General features: G+C 45.6%; 1 protein-coding gene across 7 annotated transcripts in view; it reads right to left on the bottom strand.

The window, feature by feature from the left end:
• The window catches only part of CNOT2 (CCR4-NOT transcription complex subunit 2), a 449,944-nt gene that overhangs the window by 97,323 nt on the left and 327,633 nt on the right, over positions 1–24,988 (bottom strand). For all 7 annotated transcript variants that reach the window (XM_085652518.1, XM_085652519.1, XM_085652515.1 and 4 more), the window contains exons 10-11: positions 17,281–17,401; positions 16,999–17,155 (exon numbers count right to left, since the gene is read on the bottom strand). In XM_085652518.1, coding sequence (XP_085508644.1) covers positions 16,999–17,155; positions 17,281–17,401 — 278 coding nt within the window. The remainder of the gene's footprint in view (positions 1–16,998; positions 17,156–17,280; positions 17,402–24,988) is intronic.

Below are 24,988 nucleotides of genomic sequence, written 5' to 3'. Positions count from 1 at the left end.
CAGAGGGGATAACTCCTTTTAGGAGCAAGGTGCCCTCACACACCCCGAAAGGTGTCATGCTTCAAATCCTGGCATTTGGGACACTAGCCTACCTTCCCCATATACATTGCCTTCCATAGGAACTGCATACCCTTGTTTTTGCCATTCAACACTTCGGGGCATGCTTGCTGGACCTGTCAAGCCCCAATCCCTCTTTCAGTGATTTTTAACTATTGTAAGGGCTTATGCAGATATGCCCACAGCTGTGATATTGTGCATTGTGCCTTAGGGCCGTAAGGCATGCTACAGGGGTGACTTACCTATACCTTAGGCAGTGCTAGTTGGCATGGCACACAGACAGCGTGCTATGTCAACTATATCGTTTTGTCTGCACCAGGGCATGCATGCTGCAGTGGCTGTCTGCATGGCCTAAGTGAGGGGTTCCTAGGGGACCCTCTTCAGTCCTAATGACCTAGGTACCCAGGTACCATTTACTAGGGACTTACAGGGGGCCTGAAGGGCCTATTGTGGAACAGTTTTAGGGAAGAAGCACTGGCACAGCGGACCTGGTTGGCAAGGACCCTGTGCGCTACAATCAAAACCACATCAATTTCTAGGCAAAAATTGGGGGGCTAACCATGTCAAAAGAGGCACTTTCTCACAGCCACCCTGAGGGGGGAAAAGGAGAGACTTTTGAAATACTGAATATTGATACAAATCACAATATTGAGACAGGAGAATTCAAAGACTGAAATAACTGGAGAAAGAAAAGCATACGGAGACTGATGAACTTTAATAATCTGATTTTTTTTTATTTTTACAAGAACTAAGAAGTGATTATGATGTCATTATGAATTTTTATCATAGACTGAAAGAAGAAATTAATTTTTGCCACAAACTTTTTGTTTTTAGTCTTCAACATGAAGTTGGGAAACAGCAGATGCTGTAAAATTGTAGTGAAGGTGCTGTTAACGTTGATATTATTAGTATTAGTTGACCTGTTCTGACGGAAAAGTCCTCAACATGGTAAAGATGAGTGCTCAAGTGTATAATTGTCTGGATCCCTAATGCTGATTTTTTTCTGTCACAGGTGAACACGGATCATTTGTGTGCACCATGGTATAGGCCCGTCTCATGGATTGCGATCTTCTTGGACCAGGAGGGGTGCCCAAAGCGCTAACCTCATAGTGGTGAAAGGGTACTGCCTTCACCAGGAGTTCAACAGCACGAGCGCGGTGGTGGAGCATTCCGTGTGATGATTAGTAGTGACCAGGTACTTTTTACCCATGAGTCATTGGAGAGAGGCTTACAGGCTCACATGTTTTTAAAGGTTCAGCTGCTGTGTGTTTAGGTCACCCTTGGCCTACATCAAGTTAAAATAGAAGTGAGTCTGTAGCCAACACCTATGCTGAGTGCGTGCGAGCGTGCAAACATACACAGAGGGTGCAGTGTGGAACAGTGTGCACATTGTAAATGTGTGTGCACTGGCAGAGGGTGTTTAAAGTAGCATACTCTGGTGCAGTATAGAGAGACTGTAGCATTGAACAGTGTGGAGACTGAGTGCGTGCTGCATGTGGAAATGCATGGCATACACATGGGTGGCATGGTACATGGGCACAACAGTACTAGACAGTGGAGTGTGCTGTGAATGTATGCTGAGTGCAAAAAAGCCTGTACTGGTACATTACAAGGAGGTCCTTGGGTTCCATTTCGGGAAGCGTAGCCCTGCCTGGTGAAAACATGAGGAGTAGAGGAATCTTCCCGAGACAGAATTGTATATTGCTGGATTCCTGTAAATGGGTTGACAGATCACGGGGAACGGGCCTGACATATCTCAGGAAGAGGGAGATGGAGCTCATACGGTAATCATGAAGGGTAGAGCGGAGGGCTTGGGATTAATCTTTGATGCACAGATCACTGTGGCTGACATCCAGGTGTGAACACTGGTCACTCCCATGAATCAGGTTGTGGGTTATTCAGCTTTGGAGTCCTGCCTTCTGTGACAGACATCATTCCAAAGGAAGTATGAGTGGGAGAGATGCCCATATCAAAGATGCAGAACCCCAACATAAAACTTCAAAGGTCCAGACCTAAGTCACATTTTGTGCTCTGGAAAAGAACTATAAGTAGGGGAGTCTGAGACTCCATAATTGTTCATCTGTCGAGCAGCCAGCAGGCTACATGAGGAGGTGAAGCTCTGCAAGACTTCTGCCTGTGACAAGGACTAGGGGCCTAGCCTGAAAGTCTCCCTGCTGGGTAAGAAACATCACCCAAGGAAACAAAGATCATCCTGGGGTCTGGTGCACCAGTACCTGCCTGCTGGCCAGGACTAGTGTGCCACGAGGGAGAGGAGCGTGTTTGAGGAAGAGAGATCCAGAGAAGAGTCCAGACGTGTGGGGCCTCTGAGCGAGGTTTGAGGAGCTGTGCTGCACTGATCGGGTGGTTGCCCTTGTGCCACGTTCTGAAGGTTGGTGACCCCAGTATGCCAGGAGGGGCTGACGTGTTCCAAGACGCTGTGCCACATCAAACGGGCTGCCGCCCGTGTAGGAGAAGCTGCTGTGACCCCATGTGCCAGGAGGGGCAGCGGAGGAGGCAATCTGAGGCCAGCGTGACCGGACAGTGAAGTTTGTTGGAGTGACCCCATATGCCAGGAGAGGATACTGGAAGCGCTTAGTCCAAAGGCCCGGATTGTTGCCTGTGACCAAAGTTGCTGCAACAACCAAGACAAGGGAGGCTTTGTATCCGAGGAGGTCCAAGGACAGAGTTGACGCCATAGGAGGGAGGGAGGGAGAGGGAGAGGGAGAGGGAGAGAGGGAGAGAGGGAGAGGGAGAGAGGGAGGGAGAGATGGAGAGGGGGAGAGGGAGAGGGAGAGGGGGAGAGGGAGAGGGAGAGGGGGAGAGGGAGAGGGGGAGAGGGAGAGAGGGAGAGGGAGAGGGGGAGAGGGGGAGAGGGAGAGAGGGAGAGAGGGAGAGGGAGAGGGGGAGAGGGAGAGGGAGAGGGAGAGGGAGAGGGAGAGAGAGAGAGAGAGGGAGAGGGAGAGGGAGAGAGAGAGAGAGAGGGAGAGAGAGAGGGAGAGAGAGAGGGAGAGAGAGAGAGAGGGAGAGGGAGAGAGAGAGAGTTACTGCTTGTGGCTGCTTCATTCTTCAGGAACGGTGGTAAGCGCTGCTCAGGAGAGACAGCTGGCGCATGCCAGGAGCTGCGCGTGTGCAGCCCGACTTTGCCGATCCGGGCCATTACAGCACCGATGCCAGGGTTCGTACTGCCTAGGTGGGGAAGCTTTGAACTGGGTCTAACAGGCCCCTGTGGATATAACGCCTTTGGTTTTTGCAACCCTACTTGAACTCTAAGTGACTATACCTTACCGACTGAGTCCAAGAGGGGGAAACTCAGTGAACAGGGCCTTGTAGTTTATATTCCCTGGATATTTACCGCATGTGAATGGGTAATAACAGTACACCCGTTACATGGGAATGTGGCAGCCAGAGGTGTAGGCAAATAACTAACCCCAAGGGGGACTCCGTTATTGTTTACTGAATGTCGTTTACCTTTGTAGTTGAACAATTTGAATTAAAATACTTCTCTTATAAAAAAATAAGTATTTGACTGTGTAGGAAACTGGCTCTATATATACTACACCAAAATGAGGTATAGTGAGTATAGAGTCCAGGTGACCCCAGAGGTAGGCAGAGGTTAAAGTTATATAGAACCTTACTCTCAATTTGTGGTAGAGTGGTTGAGGAGTAAGGCAGTATCAGAGGACAGTGTTAAGCATTTGATGTACACACTCAGTCAGCAAATTAATTCAAACACTCAAGAACTGAATTCTAGGCCAATTGGTTTTGTATGAAAATATATACTGTATTATTTTTAGAACCAAGCAAGCCTGGCATAGGTAAGCATTAAATACTTTACAGTAATAAGTTGCTGATTGTAGAACAGTTTGAAAATGCAATTGGAATTGTACTTTGTTTGATTTACAGGGGATGCAGTAGGTTGCAATACTTAGAAAATACAGCACATTGAAATGAGTAGGCTTTTTCAGTAAATTAAAGGTAAATTACTTTTTACGTTACTTTTATAACTCAGTGCTGGATACCTAGATTCAGCACTGGGACATTTCCTGCAAACCGGTAAGTTAATACGTTTTAGTTATTCATGCGATTTCTAAAGAATATTTTTAGATTTCAAAACTCCACACTTAGAAACTTTTTGGAAGAAAATTGTCAATGTTATCCTATGGAGGAAAAACAGGTTATCGGTTCACAGGTAAGTTATCGACAGTGGGAGTTAAGGTTCTGAGGTTAGACTCAGGGGTCCCCCAGGGTCAGTGATGCACTCTTGTTACACCCTCGGTGACACTAGGGCGGCTGGGTGCAGAGTGTTGAGGCCCAATGTTATCCAAAGGGGGATAGGGGGCCTCTGGCTGCTGGCAAGCAGGCCACTGTGCTGTGGGAGCAAAGCTCCTAGGGTTTAGGTCAGGGTAAATAAGGAAACAACTTAAAGGTGCACCATCAGCGGCACTGAGGCGGACGGGTGCAGAGTGCTGTTTCGACGTCGGGCGCCCTGTTGTTTTCAATGGAGAACCTCTGGTTTGCAAAAGCACTGCAGGCAGGGAGACAAAGGACTTCTGGGTGCGACCACCACTTTGAGAGGTAAGTTAGGAAGTTAGGGGTTGGTTAGGCACCGTCGGGTGCAGGGGTGCCTTTTAAGGTTGGATCTTCTTACCAGCTCCTGGTCTCGGTTAGGGGGGCCTTCTCGATTTAGACTGCAGGCGTCGGCTGGAGGCTTGAGGCAGGTCAGGGGTCGCCGGATCTCGGGTCAGGATTGGAGTGTGAAAAGGTGCAGGGCCTCTAAGGGTGGCACAATAAGTGCTGCAGCCCTTAGGAGCCTTTCCTGGTCACAGTGCAGGTACCTGTGGTACCATTTACCAGGGGCCCACCTGTGGCCAGGGATGCCATTTGGGTTTAGGCTTCAATGCAGTTTCAGGGAAGGAACATAGGCCATGGGTACCTGATTAGCAGAAGCCCAGGGCACACACAGTCGAAGAACATCAGCAATTCAGCAAAAAAAAGTGGGGGCATACCATGCAGAAAGAGAGCAAGAGAGCACTATCTCACAGACTGGACATTGATTTATTGTGTGCACTGCGTGCACGTAGAGTTACGAGTCGTGTTCAATGATCTGTATCTACAACTCCCTCCGAGTCAGACTTGACTGCTCGCGCTAAGTTATAGAGCGGAGGGTCAGGTACAGAAGGGGTGCTTGACCCAGTTGAACGGGATATTGTAGGGTGGGCCCCAGAACTTCAGGAGTAAACGGCCTCAACCACCTCAGTTGGGACCAGTAACCCCTGCTGACCCCATGGCCCTCTGAACAGGGTTCGGACAGTGTGCTTAATGATTTCCTGTGGGAAATATTACAGATGAAATACCTAGTGAGAATGCAAGTAGATTTAATAATAAAGAAACCAAGAAAATAGAACCTTTACTTGAAAAGCATTTAGTTAGTGGTGTTAGAGCTAAGTATACTAAAATGATTAAAGATTGTATTGAAATTCTGAATGTTAGCAGTTGTTGTGCATGTACTTTCAATGAAAAAGCTTATAGCCCTTTTGGGGTACAGTGGATAAAGCCTGTTTTCCTCTCTCGAGGAGTGAGGGGGAGAAAAGAACACAGACCAATAAATCATCCAACATGTAAAAAAAGTCATGACTTTTGACAAGAATATCCGCAGAGCATCTGTGGGTCCTCTTTGGGGGCGAGGAGCGCCGCCCTGCCTGCTGAGAGCACAGCGGTACACACAGAATAATAATATGGTCATTGCCATTTTATTATTCTGTGTTGCTGCTGGCCCGCCCTGGTCAGATGCCAATGTGAGATTGGCTGACTGTAAACAGCCGGCCTATTCGAAATGCGCACTTCAAAAACTACAATCCCAGCACCATAAAGCAGCTGGGGGATTGATTGCACAGGCCCCCAGCCTCAAAATAAGCGCTGGGGTAGGCTGCTCCAAGCAATCCTGGAGCTGGTATAAGCATGAGAGCAGCTCCAGGACTGCTGCTTGGATTTGTACTACCCCCTTCCCTCCCTGTCATCTATCAGAGAGAGGAGAGCCACGGATCGGAGTTTCGTCACCATTGATGGCTGCATCACCTTCTTGGTGGGTTTTACGGCATCGCGCAGTGCCACACCAAAGTTTTACGTTACTAAACGCCCCTGTCGCAGAGTCCTCAACTTTAACTTATTTGGGAAAAAGGTGGTATAGGGCAGTTGCAATAAATCTACCTGAAGTCCATTCATAAGACAAGCTGACATAATATCAATGAGGAAAACTGTCTAAAAGTCAGGCTACACAAAAAGCAGCTATGCATTGGCTCAAAAGGATGTAAATATAAGAAACACAGATCAAGTTAAGGTCCCACTGTGGCATCACAAATGGTTTGGGCGAAAACATGTCAAACCTTTTATAAATCTCATCATAAGTGATTTAAACAAGGGAATTTGGTCCGGCAAATGAAGAAAGGCAAAAAGGGCCGATAAAAGACCTTTAATAGTTGTCAACACAAAGCCAAACAAAAGACAGTCCAAACAGTCTTGCAAGTGCTACAGAAAGCCACAAATTTGTCCCAGCGCCTGTCATAAATAAACTTTATGGAAAGGTGCATGCCAGCAAGGATGGTATCCACCCGACAGGTGGAAGATCAAACACAGCTGATTGCTGCAACTTAAGCTCCACGCAAGTAGGTGTAGATTCAGCAAGTCTGAGTATTATATTCTCCTGTCCCAGTCTGGAACACTAGGATAACTTGGACTCCGTTGTTCTGATCTTCTTTAGAAGTCCTGACAGGAAGGCATTCAGGAGTACCATGTTCCATTTCAGTAGGAATGCATCTACTAATGAGTGTTCTTGCAGAAACTCCAAATTGCAAAACCTTTGACACTGCATGTTTGATGGTGGTGAAAAAAACTCGCCACAGTTAAAAGACTTCCTGCGCCATCTCAGAATGTAGACGTGACTTGTGATCAGCTAGTCATTACCTAAGCAGTATGTTCGCTCTGGCATTCGGAGACTCTACCATGTGGTTCACAATCAGGAAAATGCCCTAATGTTCCAGCCACCTCCAAAAGTGCAGAGCCTTCCACTCTGCTTGTTGCAGTACCACATAGTGGTGGTGTTGTCCATGAGAATATGCACCAACCTCCCCCGATGGCTGGCAGGATGGCCTCCAGCTGAGTGAACTGGAGCCAACCTCTTGTCGAGAACAAAGGCACCTGATCTCCACCTCCCCAGATGACCCCACCCCCAGCAGAGACGCATCTTGACTAGGAGGATGAGAGGCCAAAAAACCTCAGGGTTGCTCTCAAAATGATCCAGGATGGAACCTGAATCATAGGAATTATAGACTTGTTGTGGCAGAGGAAAATTCCACAGCGTCCAGGAGTGTGCCAGCACCACCTTGTTGAAAAACTTTATTCGGTAAGGCAATTACATACCATAAAAGCGTTTACATGTCAAATACATTAATGATTATACACATGTCATTTTAACAGGATAAATTAGTTTGGCCTGACTGAATGGCAGTAAGTGCATAAAAGAGAAAAGCAGTTAAAAGAAATGTTTTGACATTGATTAAAAATAGTAAAATAGAATAAAAGTGTTTAGACGATACAGGACAGGAAAGAAACAAACCCCCCACTAGCAATTTTAGGATGCATAGGAGGGCTAATCCCAGTTCATCGTAGGGTATGTTTGGATGACTCATGAAGACCATCTGTCAATGAGATGTTTAAAAACAAAGAGGGGGGGGCAAATCTCCATTTAAAGGTTAGTTCTATGTCGCACACAGAATTTTAAGAACGTTGCCATATTTTTTGCCAATATTTCGGTTTCTAACATTTGGAGGGCCATAAAAGCTGGCCGACATTGGGTTAGGCCCAAATGTTTCAGGAAAGGGATCAGGTATAACTTTCTTGGCTCTACATAGAATTTGAAAAACATAATTACATGCAAAGTTGTTTGGGGAGAAAGGTCGTCACAAGGGCACGGCAACAGTTGGGTGCTCCAGTCGTTTATCACAGGGAAAGTAATTAAACGATGGAATATGTTCAGTCGCATTCTGGTGAGTAGGAATTTCTCATAATTACTTAGAATGGAATTCAAGTAAGGCTCTATTTGGTCTGTTGTTTGTATAGAAAAAGACAATTGTGCAGAGTTTTTGTTTAATTCAAGAGCCAGGCGCAGATCAGTTAGATGGGTTAAGCACATGTCTCGCAGTCTTTTTCTAGGGATTAAGATGGTATTTTGAGGGTTTGAAAAAAGATGCTCAAGTCCTAAATCCGTTAAAAACTTTTTAACGAAAGCAAGCCAAGTGATTAGTGATCCGTGCTCCAATTTCATACAATCGTTAATGAGTTCCTGAGTGAATTTTAATCCTGGTGTGGACCAGATGCGGTGCCATAAGAGGATAGGCTGCGTGCGTATCACGTCCGTGATATATGGAAGGCCCAGTTCACTGTGAATATTGAAAGTTGAAGTGGACGATGGGACTCCCAACAGAAATTTCAGAAAGGAGTTCTCTGTCTTTTGAAGTAAAGTGACTCGTGCATTTCCCCAAATCCCGGCCCCGTAGGTTGCTGTACTAAGGCATTTTGAGTTGTAGATGTCTAACATTTCCTTAGATGCTCTTTTGCCCAACCTCCGGGCGAACACTCTCAGGGCCGTTGTTGCTTTTAGAAATTGTGAATTTCTGTTCTCTATTGCACTTTTCCAAGTGGTTTTGTTATCTATCACGACTCCTAGGTAGGGATAAGTGGTGGTATACTCTATTTTGGTGTCGTATAGATAGATGTTTTTCTTTTTGCGTGAATGTTTCCCTGATGCCATCACGAAGGTCTTTTTGGCGTTAATGTTTAGGTCCAGTTGTTTCATAAAATTTGTGTATCTGACCAGGGCCCGTTGTAACTCAAGGGGGGTGCGGGCGAGTATAACTGCGTTGTCCGCATATAGGAGGGCGGGTATTGGGCGTTGTTTGATGTGTGGTTGATCCTGGCTACCTTTTAACAGGGCTACTTCTAGTCAGTTGGTGTAAATGTTGAGAAGAAAGGGAGCCAGGACACAGCCTTGCCTTACCCCCCGCTCAATTCCAAAAGATGATGTTAACTGCCCCCCAATGCCATATCTTACTCTAGTAGTGGTATTCGAGTAGATTTCTCTGATGTAGTTGACCAGGTTGGTATCAATGCCCAATTGGGTCATTACAGTCCAGAGCTTGGTGTGATCTACGCAGTCGAAAGCTGCGGACAGGTCGACGTATGCCATGTAAAGACTGCCACCCTTTGCATGGACATACTTCCCTCTCAGAAGGGTAAGGTTAAGGACCTGTTCTATGGTGCCTCTACCTTCCCTGAACCCGAACTGAAGGTCAGATAGGATGTTATTTGTCTCAGCTCAGTTTTGTAGGCGTGCTAAAAGGATTCTACCTACTACTTTTCCAAAAGAATCCAATAAGGAAATGGGTCTGTAGCACGCAGGACTGTTCCTATTTCCCTTTTTAGGTCTCGGGACCATCCGGTCGGCAGACCGGAAGTCCGGAGATTTAATGTCATTGAGAAGAGGGGCTTGCACCCGCCCCTCTTCTATCCTGTTCTCCATTGGCTGGCCTCTTAAATGCTGGCCAGCCACTGGAGAAGAGGTCCAGTCACTCCGTTGAAGCCCCGTCCTTTTCGGATCGGGGGGCGTGTTTTTTGCGAGAAGTCTCAGGGAGGAGACAACAGCAAAACACGCCCCCCAATCCGAAAATGACGCTGCGTTTCTCCGAGGCAGTTCTTCTCAGCCTCGGAGAAAGGCGGTGGTGTCTTCCGGTGCCCTCTGCTTCTTTATGTTACTTGGGAGTTCCGCCCGTCCGGAGTAGGAAAAGTAGCGCATCCAAGCCAGGGAAACCGAGGAAGTCACATCCAGGTACCGGTCGCGTAACGCGCCGCCCGAACATTTGGTCACTAGAATCTCCCCGACAACTTCATCACAATGCAACGCAGCAACTCTGGAACCCCTTAAAGAGAACTTCCCGGCTCGGGTTTCACTGGGCGACGTGCCCTGGCGGAGGGAGCGCTGCACGTCGAAACTCGAGAACTGAGGCCCCCCACTCACTCTTCACACCGAGCTGTCTCCGAAGACAGACGCACGTGGGTCCTGGAGACACTCCCGGCTTGCAAGGCGGAGAGCGGAAACCTGCTGTTAACCAGTCTGTCTTCCGGATTGACCGCCGCCGGCTGCCGTAGCGAGGGGACGTTCAGGACGAGTGGGTTTCCGTCCTGTCAACAGGCGCTGCTGCGGTTCATGAACTGCAGTCCCTTTACAATCAGCTCAGCGGGAGGATCGTTGCAGATGTGTGTTGAAATAAATCGATGTTCGTCTCCCCTCCCCCCCGCAATCAACAGTTAATAGGATTATAGGTAGTGCTGCAGAAATTGTTGCATAGGTAATAATTGCAGCCGCTTCTGTTTTGGAGACACAAGTTACATGAAACAAGTTTGGATTGATTTTTTTAGGCGGTCAGTCCCTAAGAAACGGAGGTCTGGCTGGTTAATGCACCTGCTGCTCGTGACAGGTGTGTAGCCAGTGCCTCAACTTGGCCCGTTAAGGGAATGATTATTATTGACTTAAGGAATCATAGCTTTTGTTCTGTGTGCCACGTTAGCCGTGGGCTTGTTTATAAATTCACTTAAAGTTCTGTTAATTTTTTAATTTTTGCTTTTCAAACTTCCCCTTTAACTGACTTCTAATTCTAGTGTCTATCTAGTGGACTATACTCGGGCCACCTTTTTCCTGCACAAACATGATTTTTCCTCAGTTTCTGCATATTCAGCCACCCGCGGCGTAATTTGCAGATGTTAACAAAAGTAATTGTAGTTCAAAGTCATCAAAGTGCTGCACAAGGGGTGCAGCGCCACACCTGACCCATTACACATTTTAACTGGTCACCTCTCCGTTGGTGTACACCTTATTCAGGCATTTAAGGAGTTAACAATGCTGTTCAGATTCCTCAAATATCCACACTTTTCTGGGCTGAAGTGAGGAATTTAACATGCAGCAGGAATACAAAACATATGGTAGTTCAATATAGTTCAAAGAGAATGGAAAGAAATTATTTTTCATGAACATGTTTTTTGCACAATTTGCACATTCATGTTGAGATCACAAGCTTTGCACTGGAAGCAGCACATCTTCCAGGAGGGCAATCCGTATTTAGAAGAATTCCAGACATATTGTATTGTATTGTAATTGCATTTATATAGCGCTTACTACCCCTGACAATGCGTCAAAGCGCTTTTTCGGCGAGTAGCGCGCTACTCAGGGACCCATAAAGGATTAGTGTTGAATTAGTATTGTGAAATAAGAAGTCATTTTAAGTGGTGGATAAGTTAGTCAGTTATTTGGATTCGGAAGGACAGAAGAGGAAACAAGCATTTACAATGCAACGGTCTCGGCATTGTTAAAGTTAGAGCTATTGGCATTGCTCATGACAATGCCGTTTCTTTAAATGTTTTAAAAACAAAAACATAAACAAAAATAATGTCATGAGCAATGCCAATAGCTCTAACTTTACCAATGCCGAGACCATTGCATTGTAAATGCTTGTTGAATATGGGGACTAGGATCGAGTCTGACCAAGAAGTCGGTAGTCCTACGTGTCCCAGCGCCTCTAAAACGTTTAATAACAGAGGAGCCCAGAGGTCGGTGTTTGATTTATATAGGTCCATAGGGACTGCGTCAGGTCCCGGGGCCTTTCCTGACCTGCTGACGTTCAGGGCCAGCTCCACCTCTGCGAGCTCAAAATTCATGTTTAATGAGTTAGTTTGGGGCGTTGGTGAGTAGTGAGTGTGTGTAAGTGGCCCGGCCGGGTTTGAAATTTTTTTTGAGAAATGGGTGACCCACTCTTGTTCTAGAATGGTAGTTTCGAGTGTACCGCTAACTTTCGGTCCCGTCAGAAAGGAAGAGTTTACGATCTCCCAAAACGTTACCGAATCTTTATTTTGGCAGCTATTATGTAATGCAGTCCAGTGTTCTTCTTTAAGTTCCCTTTTCCTGGATGCTACTGCCTTATTATAGTTTTGCCTGGCTGTTGAGATTTCAAGGATATTTCTTGGGGATTTTTTGAGGGCAATCTTGAGGATTTTGTGGGCTCTGGAACATACTGAGTTGAACCACCTGAACTTAGGTTTATCCTGTGGTGTTTTTTGCACCCGTGGGTGCACTGTCAGGGCGTTCTTAACCTCTAGTGTTATTGTTTCATAGTTAGCCACAATCTCTGCAGGAGTAGACGTCTCCGTTAAGCAGACTTCGAAGGCTGGGCGGGCCGCATTAATTATGGTTTCTAGAATGGCAGTGGGGTTAATTTTAGACCATTTCAGTGCGTAGCCATTTGGACGGGGCATGGACATAAGATCTGCGTGAAGTAGTGTTTCAGCATTTTTTTGTGGGGCAGTAGTTTGAATTGTGACGGTCAATGGAAAGTGATCACTAAATGCACAATCATGAGTGATGACATCGGTGATCAGGTTAGGGAAAATATTCCCTACTAGAATGAAATCGATACAGGAGGATAAGCCTCTGCCGTTAAAAGTTGGGGCAAAGGGAGTTGTGGGAATGGTAAGTTCATTTGCGAAGGCCAGTTGTAAAAGAATCATGGTCTCATTCAGGACAAACCCCTTATGAGAGTGTGGAAAATGGGGGATATTATTTTGTAAATGGTCCAAGTGACCGCAATTACCATTTAAGGTACTCTTACATAATGCTGAGTTAAAATCCCCCCCCAGAATATTATTGGTTCCTTGCCTTTAGTGGAGATAAGTTGTTTTTGTAAGGAAACGCGAATTTCTTTTATAACCTCTGCAAATCTAGTTTCCGAGAGGTTATTATAGAAGTTAACTATTAGGATAGGTGGCATTCTACTTATGGTGTCTCGTATAATCTGGCATTGTGGCTCAGCTTTAAGGGTGTGGGCCTCCAAGGTTGGTATTAAATTTGAGACATATATGGTTAATCCACCCTTTGCTCTGCCGGATGTTGAAGGGAGTGCTGGGCTGAAAAAGGTCTTAAAGCCGTTTGTATGTAAAGGGGTTGTTGACCATGTCTCCTGGAGAGCAAGGATTTCGTTTTCTTTAATAAATTTAATCCATTCTTCGTTTTGGATCTTTAGACGGAGACCTGATATGTTCCAGAAAGTTATTTTTAAAGGTGAGTTTATTTTCTTGCGTATAGGGTTAATCCTACGGATGTTTTGGTTGTGTGCAGCAGGGTCCATGCTGGTACTGGTGTCACCCTCCCTATACGGTCTAGCTGTCGGAGGGAAAATATTTTCAGGAGTACTGATCTGTTCAGGGTTGAGTGCGATCCCTTGTTGATTTGTGGGTATTAGGTGAGTTGAGGAAGGGAAGGTCTTATTTTTCCCCAGATGTAACTCAAAGTGGGCAGTTGATAGGAGTGGAGGAAGGATGGCGATCGGAGGTACAGAGTTGTCCGATGATGTTAACTGTCAGTCCACCTCCTCTAGTGTGGTAAGCTGTTCAAATCGGTTTTGGGTAAGGATACAGCCATTCCCTCTAAGAGCACTTATTTGCTCGCTGTGGTAGAAATAGTCAAGTGACACCATGTTAATGTGAGTGATTTAATGTGTTATTGTCCTGTTGATTCTGAGTAAAGAGCGAACTAGGCCTGGTGACCTAAAGTTTACAACTATACAGTCTCCGGGACTTTTTTTGTGAGAGTCACCAATCCAGCCCACTCCCGCACCATCAAGATCTGGTTTATGTGTCTTGGGTGGAAGTAGGTGTTTTTAGTAAGCCAGTAGGTGACCTTGTTCCTTAGCGAGACCCATGTTTCAGTAGAGTCTTTTTGTAAGAAAGGGACATTTGTTAGGACCAGAACGTATGGTCGGGCAGCTGGTGGTAAGTGTAAGTGATCTTTATTAGGGATAGTAGAAACTATACAATCTGCCCTGTTGTTATGATTTGGAGTTACTTTAGAGCTCAGAGGTGGGTCTAATTCAGTATTTGGTCTTAAGGGTCCATTTGTTACTTGAATCTTCGTCGGTCTAGTTGTGGGGAGAAGAGTAGGGGTATTTACACTAGGGTTATTGGAATGATTGATTAAAGGTGGTGAGTTCCGGTTTTGTTGTGCATTTGGTTGACTGGTTACCAACGATGTATTTGTCGAATTTGGTCGGGTTATGCCATCGAGTACGATTTTAGTGAGTTGGACAAATTTATCTTCAAATACCGAAGAAAGTAAAGAGATCATTTCACCAAGTTTGTCTTCGATGTCATGACTGACAGCTAATTGTAGTGTCTTTACACTATTTTCTACCGATAGCTTGATCGTCTCGCCAAGAGTAAATAATTAGTCATGGGGCGATAGATTTGTTTCCTCTGTTTGTATGCCTATATCACAGGTAGCTGGAATTGGTAAAGTCTTCCCCCCTTTGGGAAGCTGACCTTTTTTATGTGTCCCCCTCCCAATACTCATTTTAGTTTTGGCTTTCCCTCGTGTTAGAGGGCCCTTTGATTGTGGTACACCGACGTTCGACCGGAGTCCAAGTCGTTCAGATGAGGTTGAGGGGGAATTAGGAAAAGGTTCAGTGGTGATCGTCGGGGTAGGTGATTTAGGCAGTGAGGATGAATTTGAAACATCAGAAGTTCTGTTGGATCTTATCAAGGGTTCTAAAGAGAGCCTCCTTTCGGTTGATTGTATTTCCTGTATTATTAGGGATTCTGCCCTCAACAGATAGGCGTCTAATGTGCCCGCTGTGCTTTTGCGTATTTCCATTTTAGAAAGGCGGGACGGTTACAAGCAAATGGAAATTGATGAGTAACACAATACGGATCGCGCTATGGTAAAGGTAGGATAAGACTTTACCGTCTGCTATGGTTAACAGAACCTTAAGGAGCAATGGGGGGGGGCAGTAGTCTTTGATCCGATGATATGGCTTTGCGACGAAGTCCCAATGGCACGGCGAAAAGGAATGGCCCGGCCTCCCTCGGCCCCGGACGGCCCGCCCTCTGCCCGGGCTCAGCCCGGCGCCGCCCGCGCGCGTCCGCGAGGCGGAGGGGGCTGCTTTCTTTTAAACGCCTCCAGGCGCGGGAACCAGGCAGTGGGCGGTGTCGCTGGGCAGGCTGGGAAGTGTGGTCCGCCCCACTCCGCGGCCGCGCGATGTCGCCGGCGGGGGCGACCACAGCTACAGGGCTCCTGAACTGCTCCAAGTCGGTGTTAGCAGGAAGGCAGGTGGGTAATGGCAGCGTAACCTCCTCCAGTGTTGTCTCCAGCTAGAAAATGCTCCACCACCTTGTTGATGGTGAACCCCAATGATGTTAAGAGGTTGACCAGACACTGGTTGTGGTCCATAACTGACTGTGGGCAAGCCCACTCACAGATGGGCTGCGACCGCCGACATCACGGTTGTGACCACCCGAGGGGTGCTGGTGAGGCTAAAATGAAGCACAGCAAACACAGGGCTCTTGGCAAACCCTGAATCACAGTCTGTGGGACTGCAGGACGAGCACATCAAAATAAATATCCTGCAGGTCCAAGGAGACGATCCAATCAGAGAAGACAGGACCTGGGCCAGTATTAGCATTTTGAATTAGTCCTTCCGCAGGAAGGTTTCTAGAGGCTGGAGATCAAAAATAGACCTGAGGCCTCAGTCCCCCCTTGAAACGAAAGCAACAACTACACCTCTTGTTAGAGTCCTGTTTTAAGACTACCGGTTGAGCTTCTTTAATTTCGAAGTGCAACGTCCGTCAGGCATGAGTTGAAGTTGGATCAGGGTCCACCACAGGCATCCACATCCAGTATTTAGGGGCCAATGTTGATATAGCAGGGACGGGCGTGGAACTTGGGTCAGGAGAGGAAGTCTCTACTGGAGTTGGTATTGGCCCAGTAATGGATACCGGGGAGGGCAGATAGTGCTGAGGATGGACCCGCCAGCAGTAACCTGCCAACAACTGTGATTCAGTGGGGCACAAAGGCGTACCAAAGAGTGATAGGAGCTCAACAAAACATGCAGCATGGCCTCCTTGAAGGCCTCGATCTGCTGTGTGAGTGACAACAGTCCAGGAAACATGTGATACTTCACGACCAGACAAGGAATTGGTGCTGTGGCCAGAGACCTCAACAGGTGCAACCGACACCGTGACAACCTTGTGCCTTCTCTTTAGAGTCAGAGTGGTGGGATGGGGTCCAGTCATGTTTTGCTTTCTTGTGCCAGAGGATTTAAGACACAAATCTGAGAAGTCGCAAGAATGTCTCAGGTTAATGCCCTGGGTCAGGAGCAAGACTTAACGAAAAGGCAGCAACTTATTTTTGTGCTTGGCGATGTACAGCTGGTCTCTAACTTTAGGTGGAGGACAGCACATGTATTACACAACTTAGAGTTGTTGCCAAAGGCCAGACACCAAAGACAACCCTTGTGCTGGTCAGTGATCAACATCTGATTCTTACAGTCACAGGATGGTTTTAAACTCGTTTTGGGTGGGGACACTGTTCCCTAGTACATTTATTTGAAACAATTTAGAAGTCATCGGAAAAGCAACAAACTTGGGAGTGGAAGTCCTGATCTGCTCTGGAAGAAAAAAAGGAATCAACAGCGCGAGGGGATGGCTCTTATAAGCATCTGTGCTCTGTTACTTCTGGGGCTGCAGTATATATCCAGCAAGAGCCGCACAATGCCACAAGCAACCAGTGGAAGCACTGCTGTAAAACGTCTCCGAATACAGTCTGGTGATTGGGGATTATTCTAAAGTGAGGAATCTGTGGTTAGAAGTATCCATCAAAATCAGAAGCACAGCTTAAACAATAATGCAAGTTTATTGATTGCATAGCAAAAGGACAAAAATCCTTTCTTGCCGAAGGTATTGATACCCCCTTTTTACGTGCCAATTCTTCTACATCTAAGGCTTCACTTTGATGTACTGTACGTTGACAACTCTAAACTATGATTACTGTCAACAGGTAGGAAATCTTACTCTGGAGAGTTGAGGTTGAGACCTAGTGTTGTTAAATCACTTCCCAACGCAAGATGTACCATTCCAGGGTCTGTTTCAGCCGCTCGGATAAATGTTAACAAACCGATCATTCCAAACTGATCTGTCACCATGCCTTGAGGAATGTTGGTAACTCGGCCTGTAGAATTGGACAAAAAGAAAAAATACACTGTTTATAACAAATGTAGCCTTTTAAAAATAAGAATTCACGCTCCCCCCCCCCCCCTTGCCTCCCCCCCAAAAAACACAAACCCATCAACGCACCATCAGGTAGCACTTGGATACCCTTTTTTTGCTGGTTGTTGTTTTGCGTCGTGGAGCTTTTGTCTCCAGGGAATTTTGGCCCATCTGTACTAGAGGTAGTCTTCCCAGTCGTACTTAAACTCTAACATAAAAAAACAATTCCAATGATCAGTAAACAGCTCTACAATGACTTTCAAACATAGCTTCATCGGATATCAAACACAGAGGTATAGGCAATACTAATAAACCCTCAACAGGGGAGGATGTAGTCACTTTGTTAGCAGCTAACATCAATAGTTAAATTAAAATAAATAATCCAAGTGGTAACCTTAATCTCCCTTTAGAAGTACAACAGGAAGCCATGACTCATCTTTTCAAGGACAAACAATTGTTAAAAGTATGACTTAATCAATGAATGCTGTATAAACTATGTTCTCAAAGCAGAGACTCCAAGCCTGAATGAACCCGGGAGGAGGGTGTGGCAGAGAATTAAGCATAGATCACACTGGCTCACCTATATGTCAACCCTCACATCTGTATCTAAGTGTTGGCCAAAATAATGGGCCGATTTACACATAATAATGTATATAAAATTCTGCAAATTCAATACTGCTGTATAGTAAAGTTAATGGAGCTGTACCTTCTTCCAGAGACCAAAAGCATATAACTATCAAAGCAAAAATTCAAATAAAATCAATAGACATAGCTATATTGGTCTTTAATGTCATCCAGAGCATAATCTTTGTGTAATTACTGCTGCTTACTCTGTTTTCATCTCATTGTCAAAACTATGAGTATCTTCACTTGTGATGCTCCACAGATTAGTCTAAAAATACACAGAATCGACAACAGGCAGTCAACAAAAACCAGTTATGCCTAAAATGTTTATCCAAGGGTGTGAAAAGCAATCAACAATAGGTATCCAACAGCATTTGCCATATGCAACTGCTCCACACACATCTAATGGGCAACAAGCTCCACAACAACAAAAAACCCACATAAGCAACTAGTACAGCCATCCAATCTCATTCTTCCAAAAAAATCAAACTTCATTAAAACCTACATATTCACCCCTCTGACCTCAAGCCTCTGCAAATCTGAATTAGACTCTTGTGATGTAAACTTTACTAAAACAATATAATGGACTCCGGAAAGGTGCTGAAGTGGCATATTGTTCACTACAGAAATAGTAATTACCCAATGAAGGTGTCCAATAAAACCATAATGAAATAAGAAAATAATAACTATGACTGGGAGTTTCACTGGGACAGTCAAATTGCACCATTTGGTAATGTATTAAAACTCTAGCGAAAGATCTCGGATACCCCTCTGAGAATTATGAAGTGATGTATACAAGGGGGAAGTGGAACTAGTTCCTATTACACAGCCAGAAAATCAACTCTACAGACTGGATTGAAATGCGACAAAACACAAACGGGACAACCTCCAGATCCATGCTGCTATGTGCCCATGCCCCTATAAGCACATGCATGCTTGTTCGGGGTGCTAAATAAACAAACCTCCTTTTATTTACTGTGCTAGTTGTGTAGGCAGACTAGAACAGCGAGGATGGAGGAACAAAAAAACAAAAAAAAAGTTGGAGGAATCAGCTTTCATTTGCATTCTTAGACCCATTCCTTCATATGCCTCAGGCAAATCTCAAACATATGAAGATCCAGGACTATAGCAGATAAGACCATAATAGGTGGGTCTATCTAAAAAATTAGTGAACATAGCCTAAAAAACTGGGAAACAGCTGTAAATATAGACTCCTAAGCAGATAGCATATATAGTAAATGTAAGCATATCCCACATGGCGGTTTTAAACATCACTTCACAAGCCTAAAAAACTGGGAAACAGCTGTAAATATAGACTCCTAAGCAGATAGCATATATAGTAAATGTAAGCATATCCCACATGGCGGTTTTAAACATCACTTCACAATGGGCATGCCTATGGAAAATAACATACACTACATCATTAAGAAGAATGAAAAGATCCTGCAAATCTGGATGCAACAATTGAGAACCATCCTCACATTTAAAAAGCAGAGGATTGTTTTAGCCCCTCAATAAAGGATTAGGAGAAATGGAATGAAGAAAGCCTGACAAACCTTTTAGTAAAACAAAAAGCGGTAGAGCGGGAGATAACTAACATACTTATAGAGAACTGTTTTATTTATCAGTGACCTGACATACTAGACAGGAAGAAGTTACCTTACACAAGGAGCACTACCTTTACATAAGCACGTTAGTTGTCTCCTTCCCCTACTGTATTTGTATTTTATTTGTAAAGCGCAACATTCATCCGGGAAGGATATCACGGCGCTGTGCTAGGACTCCGGTAGATAGCTGAGCGGTTGATGAGTTTTGCCGGTGTAATGTTTTAACGAACAGGTGGGTCTTAAGTTTTTTCCTGAAGATAAGGTAGTCCTCGGAGAGGCGGAGGTCTTGTGGTAGTTTATTCCAATGCTTTGCTGCTAAGTATGAAAACCTACAACCCCCTGCCCTTACTTTCTTAATGCGTTTTGTTCTAGCTTGAGCTAGAGACCGTGATCTTAGGCACCTGGTGGGTACATAAAATTCAAGTTTGTTCTGTAGGATAGGAGGCCCTTGTTTGTGCAGTACCTTGTGCGCGTGACTGAGTAGCTTAAATTTCGCTCTTTGGCGCATTGGCAGCCAGTGAAGTAATTTCAGGGACTCAGACGCTGAGTTGAGTCTGTCTTTGTTACATACCAATTTGGCGGCGGCATTTTGCACCACTTGTAGGCGTGTGAAGAGGTAGTCTGCCATGCCCACGAACAGTGCATTACCATAGTCCAACCTACTAGTAAGTAATGCTTGCGTGATGGTTCTCCTAAAATCCAGCGGGATTTCAAGGGAATAGCCTTTTTAGGAGCTTCAGCGTTGCAAAGCTTCTTCCACATAGAACCCGCACATGGTCCTGCATGGATAGGGTATTGTCCATGAGGATCCCCATATTCTTTGCGCATTGCTTTGGAGTAGGCGCGTCACCCAATTTCTGGGTCCACCAGGTGGTATTCCAGATAAGTTTAGCTCCTCCGGAAAGTAAAATTTCGGATTTACTGTCCCACTGGAATTACAATACTGAAGCATTTTTTAAATAATCATGGATTTTCCTCACTCAACAAAATACACCAGTTGGTGCTTATAGGCATTTACAGCAAAGCATATTTCTAGCTCAACCCAACGTAAAGTTAACAAAGCGTTGCAAATGCAACTGTCATCAAGCTCTGAAACTTCGCACAAGTTATAGTGGCAGCTTCCACTGAAGCATGCACACCTTAAAAGAGGTCACAGTTTTCCACTAAGGTGTTAAAAAGCCATAGTGATGTACTATAGCAAATGTTTTTGCCTGTAAACAGGACATTTCTGTAGTTAAATGTAATTACATTATGTATAAGGAAAATTTTATTTACTCTGTAACCATCTGATCATAGCATGTAGTGCTGTAAATTACCATGCTGCTCATACTCTTGCCAACTAGTGATGGTCCGGAAGCTTGCAACTTGCTTTTCTTCAAAGATAATGTGGTCATAAGACCAGTGGTGACTCCACCCTTGGTCCACAATGCATCAACACACTGTTTTCACCTTATATTGCTTTCTGTTCAGTGAGCGAGTAGTGTGAATGGAGTACAATGTGAAGGAATGTGCGTGTTGTGTGAAGGGAGAAATGGACACAAAATAACATAAGTGCTAATCGCTAGATTCTGGGGACAAGGGTGAAAGTCTGTGCATTCACAATGCTGCAATCAGAGGGTTACAAGAAAAGTACATTTTTCTGATCGTAGAGTATGTGGCTGCAGTTACACATGCTCTGCACAGATCATAAATGAGTTCCTCTCCAAAGCGATGGCTACCTAGCCGATGATGCAGATGTTTGAAAGCGTGTTCTTCGTACAGCTTGGCTAACTAGCACATTTTAACTTGCTAAAACGTCTATCCAATAATGCTTGGTGAAGATGACATAGGAAACTGGAAATTTGTTGGAGTTCCCCCACTTTTTACCTTCATTAGAACTACCAGGTGCTGGTTTTGACTCCAACAGTGCACTGAAGCCTGCTAACCAGGCTCCATTGCCAGTGCTCTTTCCCTAAAACACAATTGTATGTAGGAAAATTCCCCTTTTTGTCATGGTCACCCACACTTTTTGCCACTGGTAGGGATGTTTTTCGACTGATGTGCACTGGTTCCATGCTAAACAGGCCCTAGTGCCGGTAGTCCTACCGTAAAACAAGGCAAAACGGTCTAATTGACACACACTTTAGCACCCCTTTAAGTTCCTAGTAAGTGGTACTGCTGGTACCTAGGGCATGGGTATTAAAGAGGGTCACAGAAACAACGTGGACAAGTCCCTAGTGGGTTATAGTCCTCGTTAGTGACCTGTACTCTTATAGGGGGGGAAGCACAGACAACCAGTGGTTGTTTTAGAAAACCCCTCACCCACCTACCTAGTAGATGGCATACTTCATCATTGGGGTCCCAGCTGGATTGCCGAATGCAATCCTGCTGTGCTTCAACGCCTGATTTTCAGCGGAGCAGGTTTTTGTGATAATGTGAAGTGCTATGTGATTAAATGATAAAAATGGCCCTAAGAAATGCCCTTGTAATACATTTTAATAAAAGGGTCTTAGGACATGATTAAAACATAGTCGGGATATTTTTTAGGTAAAAAGATGTGCCTCAATATCCCTACAAAGTGTAGGTCAACTAGTTTCAGCCCTCTGCGTTGTTCGTGATGCTTTCGTCAGGCCCAAGAGTGTGAGCGTGGACAAAAACTGGGCGGCCACTCCAGGTGCATTTATCAGCGCACGTCCTAAAGTGCGCTGTGAGTGTGGTGGGATTTACTTACAGATCCTTCGAATGAGTATTTTTACTCCGCGTCATGCGGACCAGCTGATCCTGCACAAAGAGGAGCTTCCTGTAATGAGACCTTCGTCTAGGATAGCATCCGCTATGACCTACGGTGTGGACAGGATCCCGCTGATGTTAAAGAGGGTCCCCAAGGGCTCCAGCAAGTATTATACCACCATACGGGACCCCTATACAAATTGCATGCAGCCTGCCATTGCAGAGTGTGTGTCATGGTACAAACCCTGAGTGAAAACACGGCATGGTACACTCCCTGTGTGCCATGCCAAAGTCACTGCATGTTGCATATGCAAGTCACCCCTACAGCATGCCTTGTAGCCCTAAGGCAGAGTGCATTATATTACGTGAGGGCATATCTGAATCAGCAGCTTTTCCGCTGTGCTGTCTAGTTCAATTACTAGATGGTATAAGTGACCAGGGAGGCCATCTTATGTATATGTACTGCGCACTGGTCATCACAAGTTCCCGGCCTACATTATTGCATCACTTAAACCTGTGCTGTTTGGTATCAAAACCTTGTCTTAATACATCTGCACTGTTGCAAGTACTAGATTTATTATGACATGCACCCAGAGGGCACCTTAAGGATGCCCCCTGAGAAACCTACCACTATGTAGTATGCTGGCTGACTGGTATCGTCCAGCCTGCCACCACAGGAAAGTTTCTGCCCCACAGTAAGTGAGAGTACACGCTCTCAGAGGCCAGAAACAATGCCAGCTCCGGATGAAGGTGCTCCCACCTCCAGCAGGATGGCTAGTGATTTAGCATAACAAGGCCTTCAAAGCCTCTGCCGCCTTTGATATGAGACCCCAGCTCACCCAGACCTGAGAGAAGCCACCCAATGCACCAAGGCCCATTTGACACCAGAAGAGGCAGGAAATTAGCTGAGCAGAACGCGTGTGGCACCACCAGGCTAGTCTCACCCCTAAGGTTGGCTATCTGATGTGCTCCATGAAAGAAGGATTCCACCATCTTGTTTTTAGTGGAATTAGGAGCTCTGGAACAGGATAATGCCCACTTCCCACATGAAGTGGTTATATAGGGGGTGTAGTGACTCCAAGGGTAAGTAGCCCATTGGCTACTACCCTTCACTCCTCTTAACGCCCCTAAGTTCAGTATTTAGGTAATCCCCTGACACCAGGTACTCAGATTCGTCGGACTAAAGAAGAATGACAAAGAAGAGCGCAAGAACTGTGGACAATCTGTGGCTATGGCACCAAACCATGCCAGCATGCTCCTCTCCGGAGAATAGCAAAGACCTCGCTTGTCCTGTAGCTGTGCATCCTCCAAAAGCCTTCAAAGGCTGCCAGCACTCCGCCAACATCTCCCTAAAGTAGAGGAGCCACTTCCCTGCAGCTACCGACCACATCGACCTGGTACACAGTTCTGCTGCCCCGTGCTCCAGGTCAGATCCGTCTCCCTACCAAGTTTGGAGACGCCATGACCCCCAGGCGTCATCCTGAACCAAACCCGGGGGTACCAGAGCCCTTGCAGCAGCCAAGGCTTCTTCAGTGTTCAGCCCAGATCCAAATATGGCCAAGACCGACCCACCAATGTTGGACATCAGCACCGGCGAGGCCATCGTTGACAGTGGCCTTGCTGTCCTGGTTTGTCCCTATCTACAGGTCGACCCTAAAAAGTGAGAGCCTCCAACGCAAGCAACTTGCCAGAAAAAAAAAAACGTCTGCACCTGAGCCCCACAGCCCAAGTCCAACAACTGTGCTCACTTGCTCCAGATACCCTTAAGAGCCGAGAGTCCACCCTCCCACCCCCCACCAGGTTCTGCAGGACTGGTCCCAAAGTCCTCACTTGCAGCTTTTTTCTGTTACAGGTTTTCCCATTGACTTCAGCTGTAGCATTCGAGGCTACCTTTGCGACCAGCACCTCTGCACCAGGACACACCGGGGCAGGTAAACCGAAACTGCTGGTGGTTCTAAGGACCTTGGCCCCTACTTACCTTAAGTTTAAGAGAACAACCATGTAACTCAATTGCAAGTACTCCTATGCAGTGCATGTTTCTTCCATAGGATAACTGTACCATGTTAGAGGCGCATGCCTCAAATCTCTCTGTCTTTCTGAAAATCGCTAACTCGAAAAGTACTTGACTAATCTCGTAGATCTTGATACCTAAATTAATATAAAAATCTATTATTTTTCTAAATTGGTGTAGGTTTTCCTTATTGAGTGAGTATCATTTATTGACTGTGTTGGGCAACAAATGCCTAACACTCCCCTCAGATAAGGCTAAGGCTAATTGACCACACTGCCACAACTAGAGCACCATAAGATTGTTAATTCAAGGTCCTGTACACTAATAAGGGATACCTGGACGCTGCACGGTGCACCCGATTTTGGTACACTATATAGACTGTTCACTTACACTCCAATTGGCAAAGACATTAGCATCCCTATAAGTCCCTAGTAAATAATACCCCTGGCACCTAAGGTATGAATGCTTAAGAGGGCCACTAAGGGCTGCAGCATATATTATGCCACCCTAAGGGACCCTCATACAAATTGCATGCAGACTGCCTGCAGGTTGCATGACATGATGCAAACCATAAGTGAAAATACGACAATGCACACACACTGTGTGCCATGCCAAAGTCACAACATTTTCAATATATGTAAGTCACTACTACAGTAGGCCGTGTAGCCCTAAGGCAGGATGCAATATATTACATGCGAGGATGCATTATATTACATATTCTTTGTAGATGGTTTCTTCTGTACAGGTCCATTACCCATGGGAAATTTAGAGTCTTTATCGGAGGCAGGCAGTCCTCCCAGGGCTTTGGAGGTCGCTGGGGATAAAGGACAAGTCGTCTTTTGAA

This window comes from Triturus cristatus, chromosome 4_1 (assembly GCF_964204655.1).
Source record: "Triturus cristatus chromosome 4_1, aTriCri1.1, whole genome shotgun sequence".
Classification (NCBI taxonomy): Eukaryota; Metazoa; Chordata; class Amphibia; order Caudata; family Salamandridae; genus Triturus; species Triturus cristatus.
Note: the sequence above shows the minus strand (reverse complement) of the source record. Positions and strands in the feature narration are given on the sequence as shown.